The following is an 18146-nucleotide window of genomic DNA, read 5'->3' on the forward strand; positions in this document are numbered from 1 at the left end:
GAGATAAAAATTCTCTCTGAACTGTATTAGGTACTCCCACTATGGAAACATCCTCTTTACTCAGAGGGACCTGTTGTTCTTTGAGGGTGGGATTTAGAGTAGAAAGCACAGCTCTGGTTAGGGCTAGGGGTAGGGTGTTAAAGGGTTAGGTAATTATGTTTACAGTTAGGGTTAGAGTTTAATGTAGATTTCAAAGTAAAATATGAGAGTGGGGTTTAAAGTAGAAAGCATAGCTCCAGTATCAACTAAAATTTGGCCGTTTTTCATTATATTTTCCTCTGGGCTGTTTAAGGTCATTGCTGCTAATAGTTTACCAGAGAACCTCTGGAGTTCTGCCAACTAGGGGAGAGGGTCACGGGGGGCCCTCCCTTTGAGACAGATACGAGAGCATTTGTGAAGAGTTTGCATAGGACTTTTGAGGACACCTCTTTTTCCAGTGTCCTCACTGATTACAAATGAAACATCAACTTTGGGTCATCAAATTGATTATGGACCCCTAGGAGGTTGTAATGGGGGAGGCCCAGGTGTCATTTTGTGTTCCTTGCCTTAGAGCTGTTGTAACTGTAAGGCTATGAGCTTGGTGGATTTCTGTTTGTGGTCTTGCTCCAAGGTCCTTTCAAAATGCTCAGCTATAGTCACGAGTTCAGTCAGGCCTATAGCCTCCCACCCTCTTTTCTGCCCTTTTATCAATCCACTCATCTCAGAAGATAATCCACTTACAAAGAGGGCAGTTAAAGCAGGCTGAGTGGCCTTTTTATTCCTTGGAACACCAACTGCTGTAAAAAGAGAGCCTCCAAACTGGCTGTAAAGTCTTCCACAGATTCACCCCTCTTTTGTTTGTATGAGTGAATAATAGAGCAATCATTAGGCCAATTAATAATAGACGAAGTGTGAGCAGGGAAGATTTTAGGAATAGCTTATAAAAGGTTAGTTGTTATTCTGCAAGCCTTTTTAGGTTGAGGATCTTGAATACCATCCTAGGGATTATGTCATTTTGCTTCCCACATCCATTCTGGGGCTTCCCCCAGTCCTACCAACATGTGTACAAGTGGATAAAGATCTAGCAGTTTGGGGACATACGCCCTGACAGTGACTCTAAGTTCTTTAAAAAATGTTGGGGGTTCCTCCAAGGTGTAGAGAATTCTTTGACTACAGCTCTCAGTTCAGTCTTTGACCAAGGGGTAAAGGACACCTGAGGGGGCTCACCTGCAACCTCAGGTAGTTTTACTTTAAATGGCAATTGTTAAATATTCTTTTTGGAATAGAGAAGTATTTCAGACCGGAAGTGAGTAACACAAGAGTCCTCGGGTGACAACGGAAAGGGGGGGACAGTAGGAGGTGCGTCTGCAGTCACATCCGTCCTACGGTCTTTTGTCTCAGGTACCTTTTGTCCCTTTAATTTTTCATTAGCTTTTTGTTCTAAGTCTCTAAACGAAGCTATTTTGGAATCTTGAAACCGTCTGTAAACTTTTACATACCAAGTAAAGCAGGCATCTCATTCTCCCTGTGCAATCTGTGAACCCTTGCTCTCTAGTGTTTTCCTTAAATGTACAATCTTGTCTAACTGGAACATGCCCCACAATGACCACTGTAATTCTAGATCAATATTAGTATAATTTTTCCATCTTTCTAAATATCTACAACCTCCAGGACCATAGTTCTTAAATATAAAATAAGCAGGTGTGCCAGAAGCTGGCATTCTCAACTCTTGGGCGATAAAGGATCTCATTTCCTTAGCTAGCCTTTGTCAACCCAAAAGAACACACAAAAAACCTGCGCCTTAATATATCAGCAGTAACAAAGAGATGTTACTATGTCCTGGACAAAAGAAGGCCTGGTATGCACCACCACCGATTCCCAGGGATCCTTGGACTGAGGAAAAAGATCCAAACGGCAAATCCCAAGGAAGGCGGACTGCAAACTGATTCCAAACAAAATGGAGAACTATAGCCACCACCAACAGCTCCAAGCATGGAAACTGGGGGCTGATTCCAAACAGATGGGCAAGTGCAGACTACACTGTCAGCAGTGCCCAGTGTGGAATCCAGGGAACAAAATTAGGGGCTATGTTTTACCACTCAAAAAATATACTGGCAATAACCAAGAGATGTTACTGTGTCCTGGGAATTTCCATCTGAAAGGCTAGGGGTTTGGCCTCAAGGAGAATCCTCTACCAGCCAAACTGACCTGCCCTGTAAAGGAAAGCCAGTTAGATTGGGAGCACAAACGCAAAGAGAATGGAGCTCAAACCAAGAGGAGCTTACCAACAACCTTCAGGAATGGCAAGAAAGACAGTGAACTCAAAGGAGTTGTGGGCACCACACCTGTTCCTCCTTGTCCCAAATGTTATCAGAAATTTGCTTCAGATCCCATCACTGCCACCAATATATTTACCTTTTTCTTTTTAAAAAGATAAGCATTTAATCATAAAATCATCTTGTTAGCAGTAGCAATCATAAGAGTGGATTTTAGAAAAGTGCACATACATATTTTTATACAGAACATTTCTGGACGGATACATATTAAACTGTTAGTGGCCACCTCTGCATGCCCCCAATGTATTAAAAAACAAAATTTAACTGAGTAAATTGGAAGATTTACTTTGAATTTTGAATAAATTGGCCTTATTAAACGATTCATGAATCAGGCAGCATCTCATCTGATAGAAAGGGAGATACTCCAACGGGTTACACAACATGGAAGGCTTTCTTTTTTTTTGGCCATGCCACATGGCATGTGGAAATTTTAGTTCCCCGACCAGGGATCGAACCCATGCCCCGTGCATTGGAAGCGCGGAGTCTTGGCTGCTGGACCACCAGGGAAGTCCCAGAAGACTTGTATAGTAAGGAGGGTGGGACAAGGAAAGAAAGTCATCATCAAGGGAAAAAATGAAAGTTCACTGGAGGAAAGTAAAACTTCAGGTGACAACGGCGTCTCATTGGCTAAACTGCGGAATTTTCTATTAGCTATTTCTATTTTCTATTTCTTGTTGCTGGCCAGGAAGGAAGTCTTCCCTCCTCCAGCTGGGGTAGTAAAGTGGTTGCACTTCCTCTTTGGGGTCAGTAAATGACCTCTTCCTGTTGGGGTAATTGATGATGAGTGGCACGGCATGAGAGCTCCCTCTACGGGCCTTCCAGACTCCAATTCTAGTGCAGGTTTCCTTTTGTTAACATTCACAGCATGTTTTATTGGCAGGAGGAGTCACAATGAGGGAGAAAAGGCCACAAGACTCACCATAAAGAAGGCTCAGAAATGCTTGGGTGGGTCCAAGGCAGGCACAAGGTGGCTGTGGGGTCAGCTGGTGGCTACAACGATCACATGGTTCCCTCTGATGGGTTTGCAGCTCGATGTGGAAGAGTGAATAAAAGGGTCAGTTCATGCTATCAGAGAAACATGAAACTGAGATAAGCTTCCCACTGCTAGAAGCATCTTGAGCCTTCAGAAAAGAACAGAGAACATGTCTAAAGGGTTTGGGAACATCAGAGCCACATCTCCTCAGAGTGGGACTCCCCAGGCTCTCCAGGTCTCAGTCCCCAACTCTCCCTCAGTGACAAAGCCTCCCTACCTCTGTCCTTGTCAGCTCAGTGATCCCTAGAGGTCCTGCCTATCCGTGAGGACTTAGGTTTCCATGAGACAGGTTGGTTGAGACCTAGTGATACAGTTGACCAGCCTGATATGCAACAGTTCCCACCACCCTGGGGCAGTTGGGCTCAGGGACACATGGCTCTGGACCCCATGTGGAGGGTGTCCTTGCACGTCCGCTGTGCCACAGAAGAGCCAGGAACGCCTGTAGCTGTCCAACTGATTCTCAGGGGGTTTTCCTGGGAGAGCCCTTGGTCATCTGACCTCCTATCCAGGAAGCCCCATGACTTTCTGATTGCTGCCTGTCATGCCAACAACACACCTGTGAAGGTTCTGCTCTGCATGGCCATCTGTCTGCCAGGCGCCCCCTTCTAGGGACCCAGATGCTAGGACCACACAAATGCTGAAGGAGTGTCCACCTGCCTAAGGTACAGACACCCCTGTATCCATCTGCATGATTTCTACTGGGAATCAACATTTGTGGGGATTCTCTGGCCCTAAAGAACAGACCAACCTGATAGGAGCAATGCAATGATTCATAATTACCAGGGTCAATGCACATATACAAGGGCCCATAGCCCCAGATGCCCCACTCACAATTCACATGAGGGTCCCATACGTACCCACCGATGCCCAAATATTCTTGCTTCATACATACACAATCCAAACACGCACATCAGTGGTACGCTGCTAAGTGCTTGATAAAAAGCTCTCCGAGAAAGGCGGGAAAGACTTCACTTATGGTATCTACATGGTATAAATATTCCCAGCAGGACCAATTTCAAGCTACCCACCTGACATCACTAAACACACAGCTGGGAAGAGATATGCACCATTGACTCTCCCAAGACAGTATGAACCAGTTCCAGCACATCCCATAACTTTTCCTGTGAATATGTGCACAGAATCCACTTACACCCCAAGGAGAACTCTCAACTCCCACCACAGATATATAACCAAAAGGACACCACATACACATTTGTGTTTGTACATATATATATATATATATATATATATATCTCCTGAACACACACCCTCACCCTGAATAAATACACAAACAGACCACCTCTTACTACCTAAATTTTTACAGATGAAACCTTACTCACCCTGAATATTCACATTCCACTCTCACAACTATATATACACACACAACATGGGCCTGAAAACAAACATGTGCAACCAATATGCCATCCAGATGTACACACTGAGTACCTAAGCACACAGGGTCACCAAGTACACAACTGTCTCATGTGCAACCCAAAAAAAGACCCATATGCAATCCCACGGCCCTAAAATACATAGACTGCAGGACTCCTGCACACACACAGAACCCACACAGCCTACTGGTTTCCAAACACACAAACTAAACTCTCACGTCCCACAGAATACATACCCCAGAAGCCCCAGGAACTCAAAAACACACACAGACACAAATAATCTATACTTATCAAATACAGCTGACCCTTGAACAGCTTGGGGGTTAGGGCGCCAACCCTCCATGCAGTGGCTCTGCATCCATGGATCCTGTAGTAGTTACTGAAAAAGAAATCCACTATAAGTGGACCCGTGTGGTTCAAACCCATGTTGTTCAAGGGTCAACTGTCCATATAAGTCCACCTCACTAATACTGAGAACACACATACAAGCAACACCACTAAATCCTTCAGGCATTACATTTTGAAATAGACACATAGAGGACTCGAAGCCTCCTGCTACACTCACAAATCACAAATACACACATCCACAAACTACTCATGAGTATACACCCCAAATGCTCAGACACACTCAAAACAGAAAAACACCGACAACCTCTGCAGTCTTACTAAGATACATACACAATTCTCACACACCTATGGACACACACATGCAAATATTCCTAACCCCTGAACATATGGATCCCCTCCCAAACACTATACATTATGCTACCTCTCCAGAATACAAGCTCCCCACCACTACTCAAACATACAAACTGTATATGTGTGTGTGTGTATATATATATGTTTCTACCCTCACCCTGAATATATAGACAGACCACCTCTTACTCCTACCAAACACATGTATAAACACCCTAGCGTTCTCCAAAGAAATACACTTTGAATACTCCTAACAACTCCACACCTTATGAACAAACTCTGATAATGCATGCACCTGATGATGGACACGCACACGGATTAGAATACACAAGTAAGATACATGGAAATATCTCCAGCAAACCATTTATGAAACAACTTCCATATATCAAATTATCCCTAGCTATCAGGAGCCAGCTCACACATATGCAAGTACTAACAAATACCCGTATCACATATTTCTAATACATACAAATGCAATTGTCCATCTTCCCTGTAGAAACATAGAACCCCACCTCTCTATCAGATACACATATACTCACTTCCCAAAATACATAAGCCTAAGAGGCTCCTACTGAAAATTACAAATGCACAGCCTCAGCAAATATTCCTCCAAGTGGCCATGCCCCTTGAATACACACACAAACTCATTTAACACACAACTCTCCACAAGTCCCAAATAGAACCACGATTACCCAGTACACTACAAATAGACAATAATGTCACCCTATACACCCTTTGTTCCAAATACACATACAGTACCACACTACTGGCGTATACATAACCCCATATTCCCAACCTCTCACACAGAATGAACTCTGCCATCTTGCAGAATACAGGATCATACAAACACAACATACCTACACATTCAACATCCACCAGCCCCATAAAATAGTCACAGACTTGCCCTCTACACATCCAAATATACATACACAGCTCCTGAAAATGCACACCCACAAACACCCCATAACCATACAACATGCCCTGAATACACAAATGATCAGCCTACATTCCCCAAATATACAAAATTAACAGACTGGACACCCAAAGTAATATACACCACTACTTTTCCTGACATGGCCCTTACGCATATGCAGATAATCCTTCCAAATCCACCATTACACGCACACAAATCCCCAAATTCAGGGGTGAAAAAAACACATGTAAACATATTCCCCAAACACCAAATTACAAACACCTAACCACCAACTCCTTGAGTATGCCTGCGTCACATCTCAACACCCTCCAAATACAACGCTCACTCTTACACACTCTCACAAAAACACAGGCATGACCTCCCTTCAAACATAAATATCCACGGACAAAACCAACCCACACATTTGACTACCTATCAGATTCCCACCAACCAATTAAGTATGTACAGACCCCATCTATGCTTGCAAATCAATCATGATTTGACACCAGACTACAAATACATGTTTATTACCACATTCAGCAAAGTTGCTCGCATCACTGACAAAAGAATGCAGTTTGAACCTAAGTGTTGACTGATGTTTTTATGATAAGAAGGAAGACACTAGTGAAACGATGAGTGTGTTCCTTCCATCTTCACTCATTTTCCAATCACCTGAGCTACACCTTCGGAACCAGATGAGGGTTTTCAACTCGCAAGAACTTCCCTCTAGCTTTTGTACTCTTCACAACGCGCAGACTAGAACGGCACCTGTTTAATAGCTCGCACACACTATTTAGCCCCCACTGTAGGCCCCGCAATCACTGAACCCTTCATGCAGCCGGCTCCCCAGTGGTGCCGATAATCCTGGGGTAAACATCTCAAGGGAATCGAGCTCTATGGGGGCGTGAATCCACATTGTGGGGAGTCTCCTTACATGGACAAGGGCACAAATAACCCACAGGGTGAACAACAGTGCAGAGCGGTGACACCTGAGGGGTGAAAAGTCCCCGTACCCCTTACCTCAGGATTCCTAGAATTGACTCTACAGGCCGCCATGACAGGCCCCTCCCCCGCCGGACAGCCATTGGGGCCCCACCCTCCGCGCTCCCGCATGCGCTCCTGTCTTCCGGAGCAAACTGCCCCAGCAGACGCCGGGAGCTGTTGGAGGACGGCGGTCCGCGTGCCCGAGAGACCCGCCCCAGTGGGCGTGCACAGGCCTGCACGGGCGTGCAGGCGCGGGGTGCGCGGGCCTAGGAGGTCTCTGCAGGAGAGGACAGAAATGGAGGGTCGGGCAAGCTGCGGAACTTCTCTGGCGACGCTCCTCGCTGGGAACCTTCGTGATGGTCTCTTCTTAAAACCAGCGCTTGTGAAATGTGCACTCGTGAGTTTTATATTGCACTCGTGAAACCCATGCACTTAGCTACAAAGAGTTCTGGAGAGCTCCGCTGTTAAGCACAGTAGCCTCAAATTGGGGCAAGTACTTTCATGCCCTTTGGACTGCCGTTCCTTGGTTCTTGTTAATGCCTTTCAAAAAACAGTAGGTCCTTTTTCCTAGCACACCTGAAGTTTCCGTTAAAGAACAATGCTAGCAAAGAATTTCAGACCTGGGCAACACTCTTAAGATACTGTCTCCTGACTCCGTTCCTAGAGTTTTTCCAACGCATTTACTCTACTAGAATATTTTTTCTCCGTGTTCACAGGTGTTTCCTTTGTACGGTTTTGGGGTTTTTTTAAAAATAATTTTGAGAAAGAGTTGACAATCTGGGCCAATTTCAACAGGTAGTATGGGAACAATTTTATTTTCCCTCCCTCCTTTTTTATAATATCTTGCAGAATTTCAGTTGACAATAAAACAACAACAACAAAAATAGTAGCGGGATCAACTTACTGACCTGACTTTGTAATACTTCCCAAAGAAACTTCAATCATCAGATCCGCTTTCTGGTCAAATGCAAGATTAGAGCATTTCTCACTCAACAGGATGCCTCTGAAGACCCCTCACATGTAACAGCACTAAGCGCCTCCAAGTGCAGACTTGAAAACTCCACAAGACACAAACATGGTATCTCTTCGTTTCTTTAATGTTTCGTGATTGAGTGGAAGATGAACTGTCTTCTGAGGCTTGTGATGCATGTCCAGAGATGTTTTTTCTCAGTAGTCAATGCCCGCCCCCACCTTCTGTGCAGGAATAGTCAGAGATCATGATCCAAAGGACTTTTAGATACTCCCTTCTGTGACTGGTCTTCCCAAGTTACATTTGGGCTAATTTGATTATCTCTGTCTGTGGGGTGTAGGATTTTGAAGTATTACAAAAGTGATTGCAGTATTGGGACTGGCTAATTTTTGCACAGTGCAATTTTTGTATCAGTGGCCTTGAGAAGAGTCCTTCAAATACTGTATCAGAATTATGAGTGAGAATCTTGTAAATAATTGGTTGAATGACTGAACAAAGGGAGGAAGCAACAAGGAAGCCTGCCTTTCTCGAGTGCCTGGGTACAATATTTTGCCTCACCATTCCTCTAGTATGAAGTTATTGGTTGCAAATCATTTACGTTTTCCTTCATTATAAAAGCTCCAGGGCTTCCCTGGGGGCGCAGTGGTTGAGAGTCCGCCTGCCGATGCAGGGGACACGGGTTCGTGCCCCGGTCTGGGAAGATCCCCCATGCCGCGGAGCAGCTGGGACCGTGAGCCATGGCCGCTGAGCCTGCACGCCCGGAGCCTGTGCTCCGCAACGGGAGAGGCCCCAACAGTGAGAGGCCCACGTACCGCAAAACAAAAACAAAAACACACCCAAAAACCTAGGTTGATGGATAAAGACGTGAAAGGAAGGGACTGTCATGCTCAACCTCGGTGCCGTGAATCAAAACAACAGTTTATAAACTGCCTAAAGAGGCACACGCCAATTGTGTTGCCACTGTGGGAGGTGGAAGGAACTTCCGGTTCTTGCCTACCTGCCAGAGCCCTCGTGGAATGTCCCCCCAGCGCACGCCACCCCACCCCGACCCACGTGCCCTCTGCCCCTCCCCCACCGCAGAACGGTTCAGCCCGCATTTTCCGGTTTACTTTCAAACGTGTCCCTCGTTGACTTGGATCCCGAGCGTTTGCTGAAGCAGGTCGCTCTCTGGCTCCTGGTCTTGACTTTTCTCATTGAGGCTACCAGGCAGCAGTAGTCCGTGCCCAAGCCTGCAGGATGGCTTCAATAGGAGGTAAGCCTATAGGCTGGGGGTGTGTTCTCAGAGACCCTGCCATCCTCACATCCTTCAGGTTCACACGTTACACTTAACTGTGGTCACACAGTTGGACTGAAGTAGAGGGAGAAGAGAGCACTGGACGCACAAGGACATTTCACCTGGGGAGACTGGGGAGCCTGAAGAAACCTGAGACTGCCCTGGGGAGGAGGGGTCGTTGGAGGTGGATCCAGAGGAATTGCCCTGGCTATGGAGAAAGGATGGCAGCAGACAGTCTGATTCTTTCTAGAAGGGAGACAAGCCACTTTGAAACGTGTGTGTAAGGATGTGTGTGATGTCCTGGTGGTGACACAGGGAGGGTCATGAGGAAAGCCTAGAGCTGTATTGTGTTCCTGAGGCACCTGAAGCTTGCCTCACCATATCTTTCAAAGGGATTTGAACAGGAGCATACTGTATCTCAGGGGGCTGTGGGGAGAGATGGTCTTGGTGAGAAAACTATTCAATGGGGCTGTGTGTGGCCACACCTGCAGTGAAGTGTCCTCTCCGAGAGCTAGGCAGGGGGTTACTCTAACTGCCGCAGCCCACACCTCGTCCACTCCTCCCAGCCCAGAGCTCACTTGTCAGTTCAGGTAACTGTTGCCTTGGATTCAACAGGGGATGGGCAACCATTACGAGTAACTTCAGCCAAGAGAGGGCTCAGGTTCCTGAGTTGCTCTTAATTGTTCTTCCTTTTGTGGAATGGCAGTACTTCAGACCTACTTCATCTTGTCCAGTATCTCATGGTGGACCCTCAGGCTGCCTTGAGAGGAAGAGTTTGTTCCTATTTCAGGTCACTCCTTCATGGACAGGGAACAGATGTGGAGTGGGGTTGTTTCGGGTGGAATGTCTATGAAGCCTGCTTCCTCTTTTAAAGGGGGAAGGAGTGTAGCCCAGGATCAGGAAGATGATCTTCTGTGTTACTATTAAACATCCTATGACATCTGTTCTGGTGAGTTAGGTGCACCGTGGTGTGTACCTTGTTCTCCTGAACAGGGATGTGTTTCAGACAACTTGATCGCCATGGCATCTGGCTTATGCCTGCATCTCAGATTGTCTCTCCGTTATTGGGAGCTGGAAGGGGAAGGACCACAGGCAGTCTATACTCCCATGACCAATGTAACATGACAATTCCCTGGCCCTTGTTTAATCCTCTGCAGCCATCACTGGCTGTGAAATGACCGAATCTAAGGGACACGTGCCTACTTCTCAGACCACCCCAAGCCCCTAGGAACAGAACTCCTGACTGATGACAGTAACTCTGGGCACTGGGGAAGGGGTGGCAGGACCTGGCCCATGTTACGTATCTGCTGTGGGTTGTTCGGAGATGCAGGTGCTTTCTGGGCCAGTGTCATGGGTTTGTATCAGGATTCCATTAGAGATATTTTCCAGCATTTTGTTTTGTTTTGTGAGGCTAGGAAAGAAAGAGGGGATTTATACTGAGCATCAGGAAAAGGAGGACTGAGGAGGAGGTGGGGCCCTAATATTTTACACAGTGCCTGTCCACAAAGGGCCTTTGGGGGCCTAGAACTTACCTTGCAGAAGGCCCCACCTGCTAGTACGCCGGCTGAGGGGCATTTCTCACAGAGCAGATGTCCACACAGCTCCAGGTCTTGGGAGACAGCCTGTGAGGCTTAGGTGCCAGGGTGTGCCTTAGGGAGGCTCTCCAAGTGAGTGCTTGCTGAGGCAATTTCTTCTCGGCAGGCAGGGGTCAGGGAGCTTGGTGGATGGGCGTGGGGTCACCAGTGGAATAATTCTCAACTGGAAGTCAGGGCATGAAAATCACTTGAAGACATTTGCACGCTGCAGTTTCCCTTGTCCAAGAGTCTCTCATCTGTGGAGATTTACACTCTGATGCCGCAGAAAGCCTCAGTCCCACTTGCCCATTTTCCTCCTCCATTCACTCCTTTCCTTTGCCTCAACAGCATCTGCAGTGCTGGGAACGGATGTCACCATGAACCCCGGTGCCTCCTTGTCTACTTTCACGGCAGTGTCCTTTCCTCCACCCATTCCTGGCGCCCAGCACTGGCCACCCTGGGAGCAGCACCTGCCACCTCTCATCACCCCCGCATTCCCTCCTGGCAGCAGCCTGCGGCTGCCAGCTTTCCCCAGGATGCCTTTGGTGGCTAATGGTGGCTGTGGCCCCAGTGCCCCTGGGGCTTGCAACTTCACTGTACAAGTCAGGTCACAAGGGAGGCCAGTGCAGGCCCCCCAGACTCAGACCTTTATCGTTCCTCAGGGCCCCCTCAACTGGAGCGCTCCAGGGGCCCTCAGCGGGAGTGCTGCATGTCCTGCACCCATATTCTTAGCAACCCCTGCGATGGAGACCATTGTGACTGCTCCAGCTGTTGGAGTTACTCAGGCTGGCAAGCGAGGCTGGACCCCAGGCTTTCCTCCTCAAGCTCCACCACCAGCTGCCCAGATGGCCCCTAACATTCGCCCAGTGAACTCTGGGCCATGGCCACATGGCACTTCCAGGGAGGGCAGCCTGGACACCAACCAGCCCTATGCCTCGCAGGAGGACTGCTCTAACCACCAGAGCGTGTACAGTAACTTCCGACGGTGGCAGCGCCTCAAGCCACTGGCCCGGAGACACCTTCCCCAGAGTCCTGATGCAGAAGCTCTTTCCTGCTTTCTCATGTGAGTGAACGCTCAGGGGGTCATGAGCTTATCGGAGCTCTTAGATAAAGAGGAACTGGGGATGGACTCGCAGGTTAGGTTTCTAGGGATACTGGAAGCAAGGTGTGAGGGCGATGTCCACGCCAGGAGAAGGCACACTGTCAGTCATACGGGCGAGCCTGCCAGTCCATGACATCATGACTGAAATGTGCCTTATCTCAACTGACCCCACCCCCCTGTGAGTCTAGCCAGCTTGCTCTTCCATGATTCTCCTGGTAATACGGCCTGAAGACTTGCAGTCAGAGAGGGTCGTGGTGTAAGTTGAGGAGCCAAGGAGTGGATGCCACACTCTCCTGTGCTGACGTCTCCTTTCATACAGCACTTGAGTGTACGTGGCCGGGGGAGGTCACTTCGGAGAAGGGGGAGGAGCGCGGGGCCCAGGAGAGCGCTTCATGCACGCCTCGACTTTGTTGATGTGGAGAATTCCACTAGGAACAGGGTGATGGTAGAGCTCTCCTAAGGGCATGGGCTCTCTCCCACTAGAGTTGTGAGCCTGGCAGGCATTTCCATCCTAAACCTGCGGTCCCTCGTAAAAAGGGGACAATCACACTTCACCTTCAGAGGACCGTGCAGAAGACTCCTTGGGCTAATCTATGAAGTGTGAGCAGATTGCCTGGCACATGCCACGCCTCATTGATGATGGTGATTTTTATTATGAAAAGGCGGCCTTGAAGAGGAAAAGAGCTCCCCAAGGCACAGTGTCCCAGCTCTAGCCTGGGAGTGGATGGTCATCCTCGAGTGAGTGTGAGGCGGTGACAGCCGTAGCCGGGAAGGCTTGTCTCTGCTCTCCCAGACACCTGCCTCTCACTCTCCTGTTGCTCAGTCATGCTGTGTTGAGTGATGTGTGGTCCACATTGGTGGGTGGGGTCAGGCAGGTGGGGGCTGGGCTGGGCACAGAGACTAACCCCGAGTGCTTACAGCCCAGCGCTTCGATCCCTGGCCCGCCTGAAGCCCACCATGACACTGGAGGAGGGACTGTGCAGGGCCGTGCAGGAATGGCAGCACATTAGCAACTCTGACCGGATGATCTACTACGAGATGGCGCAAAAGTGAGTCAGCGTCCTGGGCCCAGGGGCTACATGGAGGGTGAGGCGAGTGGGTGAGGGCAGGGTCTGGCCGTGGGGGTGCTCATCAGAGAGGACAAAGGAGAAGGGCTGTCGCTCGGAACGGGGGGCCCGCAGCCCAGAGGCCCTACAGTCCTCCAGAAACCCCTCCCTCACCTTGAGAGTTTGGGTCTTCTGTCCTTCCTCCACCACGAGCTCTGCCCTCCCCTGAGTTTGACCTACCCTTGCCCTCACATGAAGGTCTCAGGACGGGGCAGGGTGAAGCTGTGAGTCCAGTAGGGGTCCAACTCCGGCCATATGGGCTGGGCTGGGGAAAGAGCCCACCCGCCAGCCTGCTGCTTCCTTAGTGGTGGCTGGCTGGCGGCCACTGACATAGATTTGGGACCCCCTCTCCTCACGAAAAGTGGCCTGAGTGGGTACCCTGGCATCCCTCAAGAGGCTGGGGAAGCCAGCTGTCATCAGCCCAAGGGTCTCTGGCCCTTCCAGTGTTTGCTCCACGGTAATCCCCTTGGCTTAAGAAACAAAACCAAACAAACAAGCACCTCTCAGAGGAAAGGAAGGCCTGTCCTCTAAGCTCAGCATCCACATCGTCCAGCCTCTCCTGAGCCCTGTCTCCAGGTCTACGTTCCAGAACTCTCAGTCCCAACCCAGGGTCCTGGATTTGGGCAAGGACCCCTGTGGGGAACACATGCCTGTTCCAGCCTCTGGCTGTCAGCCCTTCATGTGGCTCTGGATGGGGGGCATGGGGAGGGTGCCCCCTGGGTCAGCCACGTGTCCCGTTGACCTGGTTCAATGCAGCGACCTGGCTCTATGCTGTTGAATGCTCTCCAGTGCTGGTGAGGCAGGAAGGGTCCCAGATCTTGTATCAGTTCCAGGAGCAGCTCTCTGCTGTGGACAGCACCTCACAGGGCCTTGACAGCCCCAAGGCACATCCTCTCCCAATCCCTCATTCTTGGCTGCCTTTGTTGGGCTCCAGAACCCAGGCCATTTTCTCAGGATGGCCTGTGCCTCCGTCACACCCCAGGTTCATGCAATTTGAGGCAGAGGAGGAGATGCAGATCCAGCAGTTGCGGTGGATGCAGTGCGCGCAGGGCCTGCCTCCTCCAGCCCCACCGAAGCTGGATCCTCGGGGGCCCCCAGCCCCGAAAGTGGGCCTTCAGCCGGCCACCCAGGTTCCCACTGGAGTTGAACGCACAGGTAACAGGGGCCCAGGGTTGGCCACTCTTCCCATGTGGATCATTTTCCTTCAAGACAGGGGCATTGGTCTTTCAAGCAAAACAGCCACCGAGGCAGGGGGTGGGGGGTGGGATCTCAGATGCCCTTTGTTACTACGGGGTATTGACTTGGTCAATCTTGTAACTTCTCTCACGCCTCCCTGTCAAAGGACTGCACACAAAGTCTGCCTAAGAAGTGGGCTTGATGGGGACACCCCTGGAAAATTGGAGGTTCCCCACTTCCTTATATGTGACTCTCTTAGATGCCCCCTTACCTCCCCCCTCCAACTGTGCATGAAGCTCCAGGTGGTCCTGACCCCCCCACACCCACATCAATGTCCCCCAACAGTGCCCTCACCAGCGTGCGCTCGGTGGTCAGGAGGTGGACCGGGAGCCCCTCACCTTCCTTCCCTTCCTCCTGCTCTGCCGCAGCCTGTGCTCCCAGGATGTCCGGCCCCAGGGCCCAGCCCTCCCGCCCGAAGCCACACGGGTCCCAGCGACCCCCGGAGCCCAAGGCACCCGAGGACATTCCACCTGAGGCTGTGAGGGAGTATATGGACATCATGGAGGCGCTGGTGGGGCCCGTCCACTCAGCCACAGGCGACTCAGATGCAGAATGGGGAGAGGACGGAAATGAGCTGCAGCAGGAAGAGGACGGCACCTACTCAGACCCGGATCTCTTAAGCTATATCGACAAGCTGTGTTCCCAGGAGGACTTTGTCACCAAAGTAGGCTAGGCCTGGAGACTGGGGTCTGCAAGATGCCAGGGCATGGAACTCTCAGCACCCAAGATCTGGGTTCTGCTCAGGCCGTTGGGACTTAAGCTCAGCTCCTTGTTCCTGAGCCTGGTGTTAGGGGAGGTTTACGCAGATGTTTGTGTGTATATGTTTGTGTCTATCTGTGTGTATGCCTTTGTGTCTGTGTTTGTGCCTCTGTATATGTGCTCTTTTGTGTGTGACTGTGTATGTGCATGTTTGCGTGTGTGTATGTGTGTGTGTGTGTGCGCGCTGACCATCCCCGCCTTGTGGAGGAGAGTGGGGTGGGTCTCTGCTTTTCACTTTCCCTCCTGGCCTTCTTGTCTCACAGGCCACTCCTGGCCGAGGATGCTCACAGCCTCTTCTTTCTGTTCTAGGTGGAGGCAGTCATTCACCCTGGATTCCTGGCAGATTTGCTTTCCCCAGACCCACAGCTGGATCTCTTGGCCCTAGAGAAGGAGCTGGAGCAGGAGGAAGGGCTCACCCCCGAAGAAGTGAGACAGGGGAGGGAGAGGGACACTCAGGGAGCCAGGGGACCCCACGGGAGGGGGACCCCAGGTGATCCAGGGGACAGGGGAACCCAGATGACCCAGGGGAGCCAGAGGAGGGAGGGATCCCCGGTAGAACAGGGGACACAAGGGACACTCAGGAAGACCAGGGCACAGAGGGACCCCAGTGAACAGGGGAGAGGTAGGGCCCCAGAACAGGAGGGCCACATAGCGCTGTCCATCCCTCCCCTGCCTGGGACACCTGGCATGGGGAAGGGCCCGTTCTGGGGTGGGTGCAGTGCAGGGTGAAAGGAAGGAGAGGATGGGGAGCCGGGAGGGGAGGGAAGGTCACAAAGCTCGGAATCAGTTGCAGGAGGATGGCAGGACTGCCACAGTGTCTGTATTTGGATTCGAGTCCTGGGGTCGCCCGTCCCCTCCTCCCCCCCAGGGCCATTGTCCCACTGCCCAGTGCTCCTCCTCTCACACGTGTGTGTGGAGCCGTCACTGTCCTTCTCCCTCCTACCAGCTGGTGCAGAAACGACTCCTGGCCTTGAAAGTGTGCGGGCAGCCCCGAGTCACAGTGCACCCGGAATGGCCTCAAGTCCTTCTGAGTCCGACGCCGGCCAAGGTGCCCAGAGGCACGACCAAGACCCCCATCTAGGGGTCAGTGATGAAGCCTGCCCACCAGAGATTGATTCTCAGGCTCTTCATAGGCTCATCCAAACAGACACTGCCCTGTGCAGGCCCAAAGTCTTTGTTCCCTCTGGAGGACGTCAGGAGTTCTCTATATTCCGGCCCGTACGGCTCTCCCCTCCCCAGGCTCAAAGGCGCACCGGCCCTCTACTGAGATCCAGGGATGCGTCTGTTCTCAGAAAGGCCTCTCCTCTTCGGGAGGCCCGAGTGCCCAGGGACGGGTCCAGTGAGAACGAGGAAGTGCTCCAAAGCGTCTTCATCGTAGACTCTCAGCATATACTGGTGCCTTTCGGGATGTCCCTCAGTCCTGCACATGTCTCAGCCCTGGCTTCCTCTGGAGGTTGGGGGGCCCAGAGTGCTCCCCAGTCCCCCTCCTCTCAGAGAAGAGGCCTCAGCCCAGCTCCACCAGCCGCTCCCAAGTCGAGGAAGCGGGCTCTGTGTGGACGCCCAGCCGCTGCTGAGAAGCTGCCCATCCCCGGGGCTGGCCTCGGCGTCTCTGGGAGGCCGGCCTCGGCGTCTCTGGGAGGCCAGCCTTGGCTCTGGGGCTGGCTCGCCCCTCACAGCTGAGAAAGAGAAAGCGTGACCCGTTTGACACAAAGAAGCGTGGGAAGAGGAGGAAGAAGCACTGCAGCCAGTAGGGAACAGCTGGGCCGGCCCTCCAGGGCGAGGCCCCAGGGCAGCCCCCTGGGGAGCTTAGGGGCTCCTCCTCCTCCCAGTGCTGATCCTGGATGATGTGGGGGGAAGGGAGGGGGGCAGGACCACCAGGGTGGGGAGGGGGAGCGGGATTGTGGGGGGGTTAGGGAGGTGGGGGAGGTGGGTGTGGGAGGAGGACCTTTGGAGTGATGTATGTAAATTGTGAACAAAGATCGTTTTCGTGGGAAATGCTCTCAGGCCACTGTCATCTTGTTGGTGTTGAGCTGCTCCACAGAGAGTGATCCTGAGAGGAAGGAAGGATGAGGGAGGTCACAGGAGCTCTGGGTCTACAGGTGGCCACACCTTTCCTCCACATAGACAAGGACTCCTCAGGCTGCCCCTGGGAACGCACAGCTCTCACTTTCCCCAGGGACCCCCTCATCAGCCCCTTCTCTAACGCCTGCTCGGCTAGGGGCCTTCTGGGGCATCTGTACCGTCTTCTGCATCCCTGAACCTTCTGGGGAGGCAGAGCTGCTCTTGTGCCTTTCAGCCCTCTGGACACTCACCAGTTTCTAGGATGGAGCCTGGAGACGGCCCTTGTCATTATGGAGCTTCTCTCTGCTTTCCTCATGTGGCCAGACGACGGCGCTGGGATGACCCTCCGCTCATCCAGGGTTTCCTGTGTGGGTGGCCTGACCAGAGACGAAAAGTCTTGGCCATGGGGACGGGACTGTCTGCCTCATCGTAGCGGGAGCATCCTCTAGTTCCACTGGGATTATTGCAATGTGGAGAGTGGTGGAGGCAGCTACCTCTTCATCCCAATGAGGAGGCAACAAGGGGAATGGGTGTGGGGAGATTCATGGGGCACCCGTTAAAGGTGTGTATAAGGGAAAGGACAGTCGGGCCCCTTTGTGGAACTTGTGGGATGTCTGTGCAGCAGCATCTCGTTCAACTGAGGGAGGAGGACCCATGTGGCTGTGGCCGTGGGGACTGGCGTCCGGGGCCTCCGGGTCTGCAGAGACACCCCAGAGCTACTGTCCCTTCCCTT

The 18146-nt window shown here is 51.2% G+C and overlaps 1 protein-coding gene across 1 annotated transcript; it reads left to right on the plus strand.

The window, feature by feature from the left end:
• Window positions 1-7459: 7459 nt before the first annotated feature.
• Window positions 7460-17032, plus strand: LOC308609843 (NUT family member 2G-like; the record flags this gene model as incomplete). The annotated part of the gene is made up of 4 exons (XM_081259135.1): window positions 7460-7691; window positions 11498-12212; window positions 13172-13295; window positions 16328-17032. 4 exons carry the CDS (start codon window positions 7460-7462, stop codon window positions 17030-17032), a joined length of 1776 nt encoding a protein of 591 aa, XP_081115261.1.
• Window positions 17033-18146: the final 1114 nt, after the last annotated feature.

This window comes from Mesoplodon bidens (genome assembly GCF_964165515.1).
Source record: "Mesoplodon bidens genome assembly, contig: HAP1_SCAFFOLD_1087, whole genome shotgun sequence".
NCBI lineage: Eukaryota > Metazoa > Chordata > Mammalia > Artiodactyla > Ziphiidae > Mesoplodon > Mesoplodon bidens.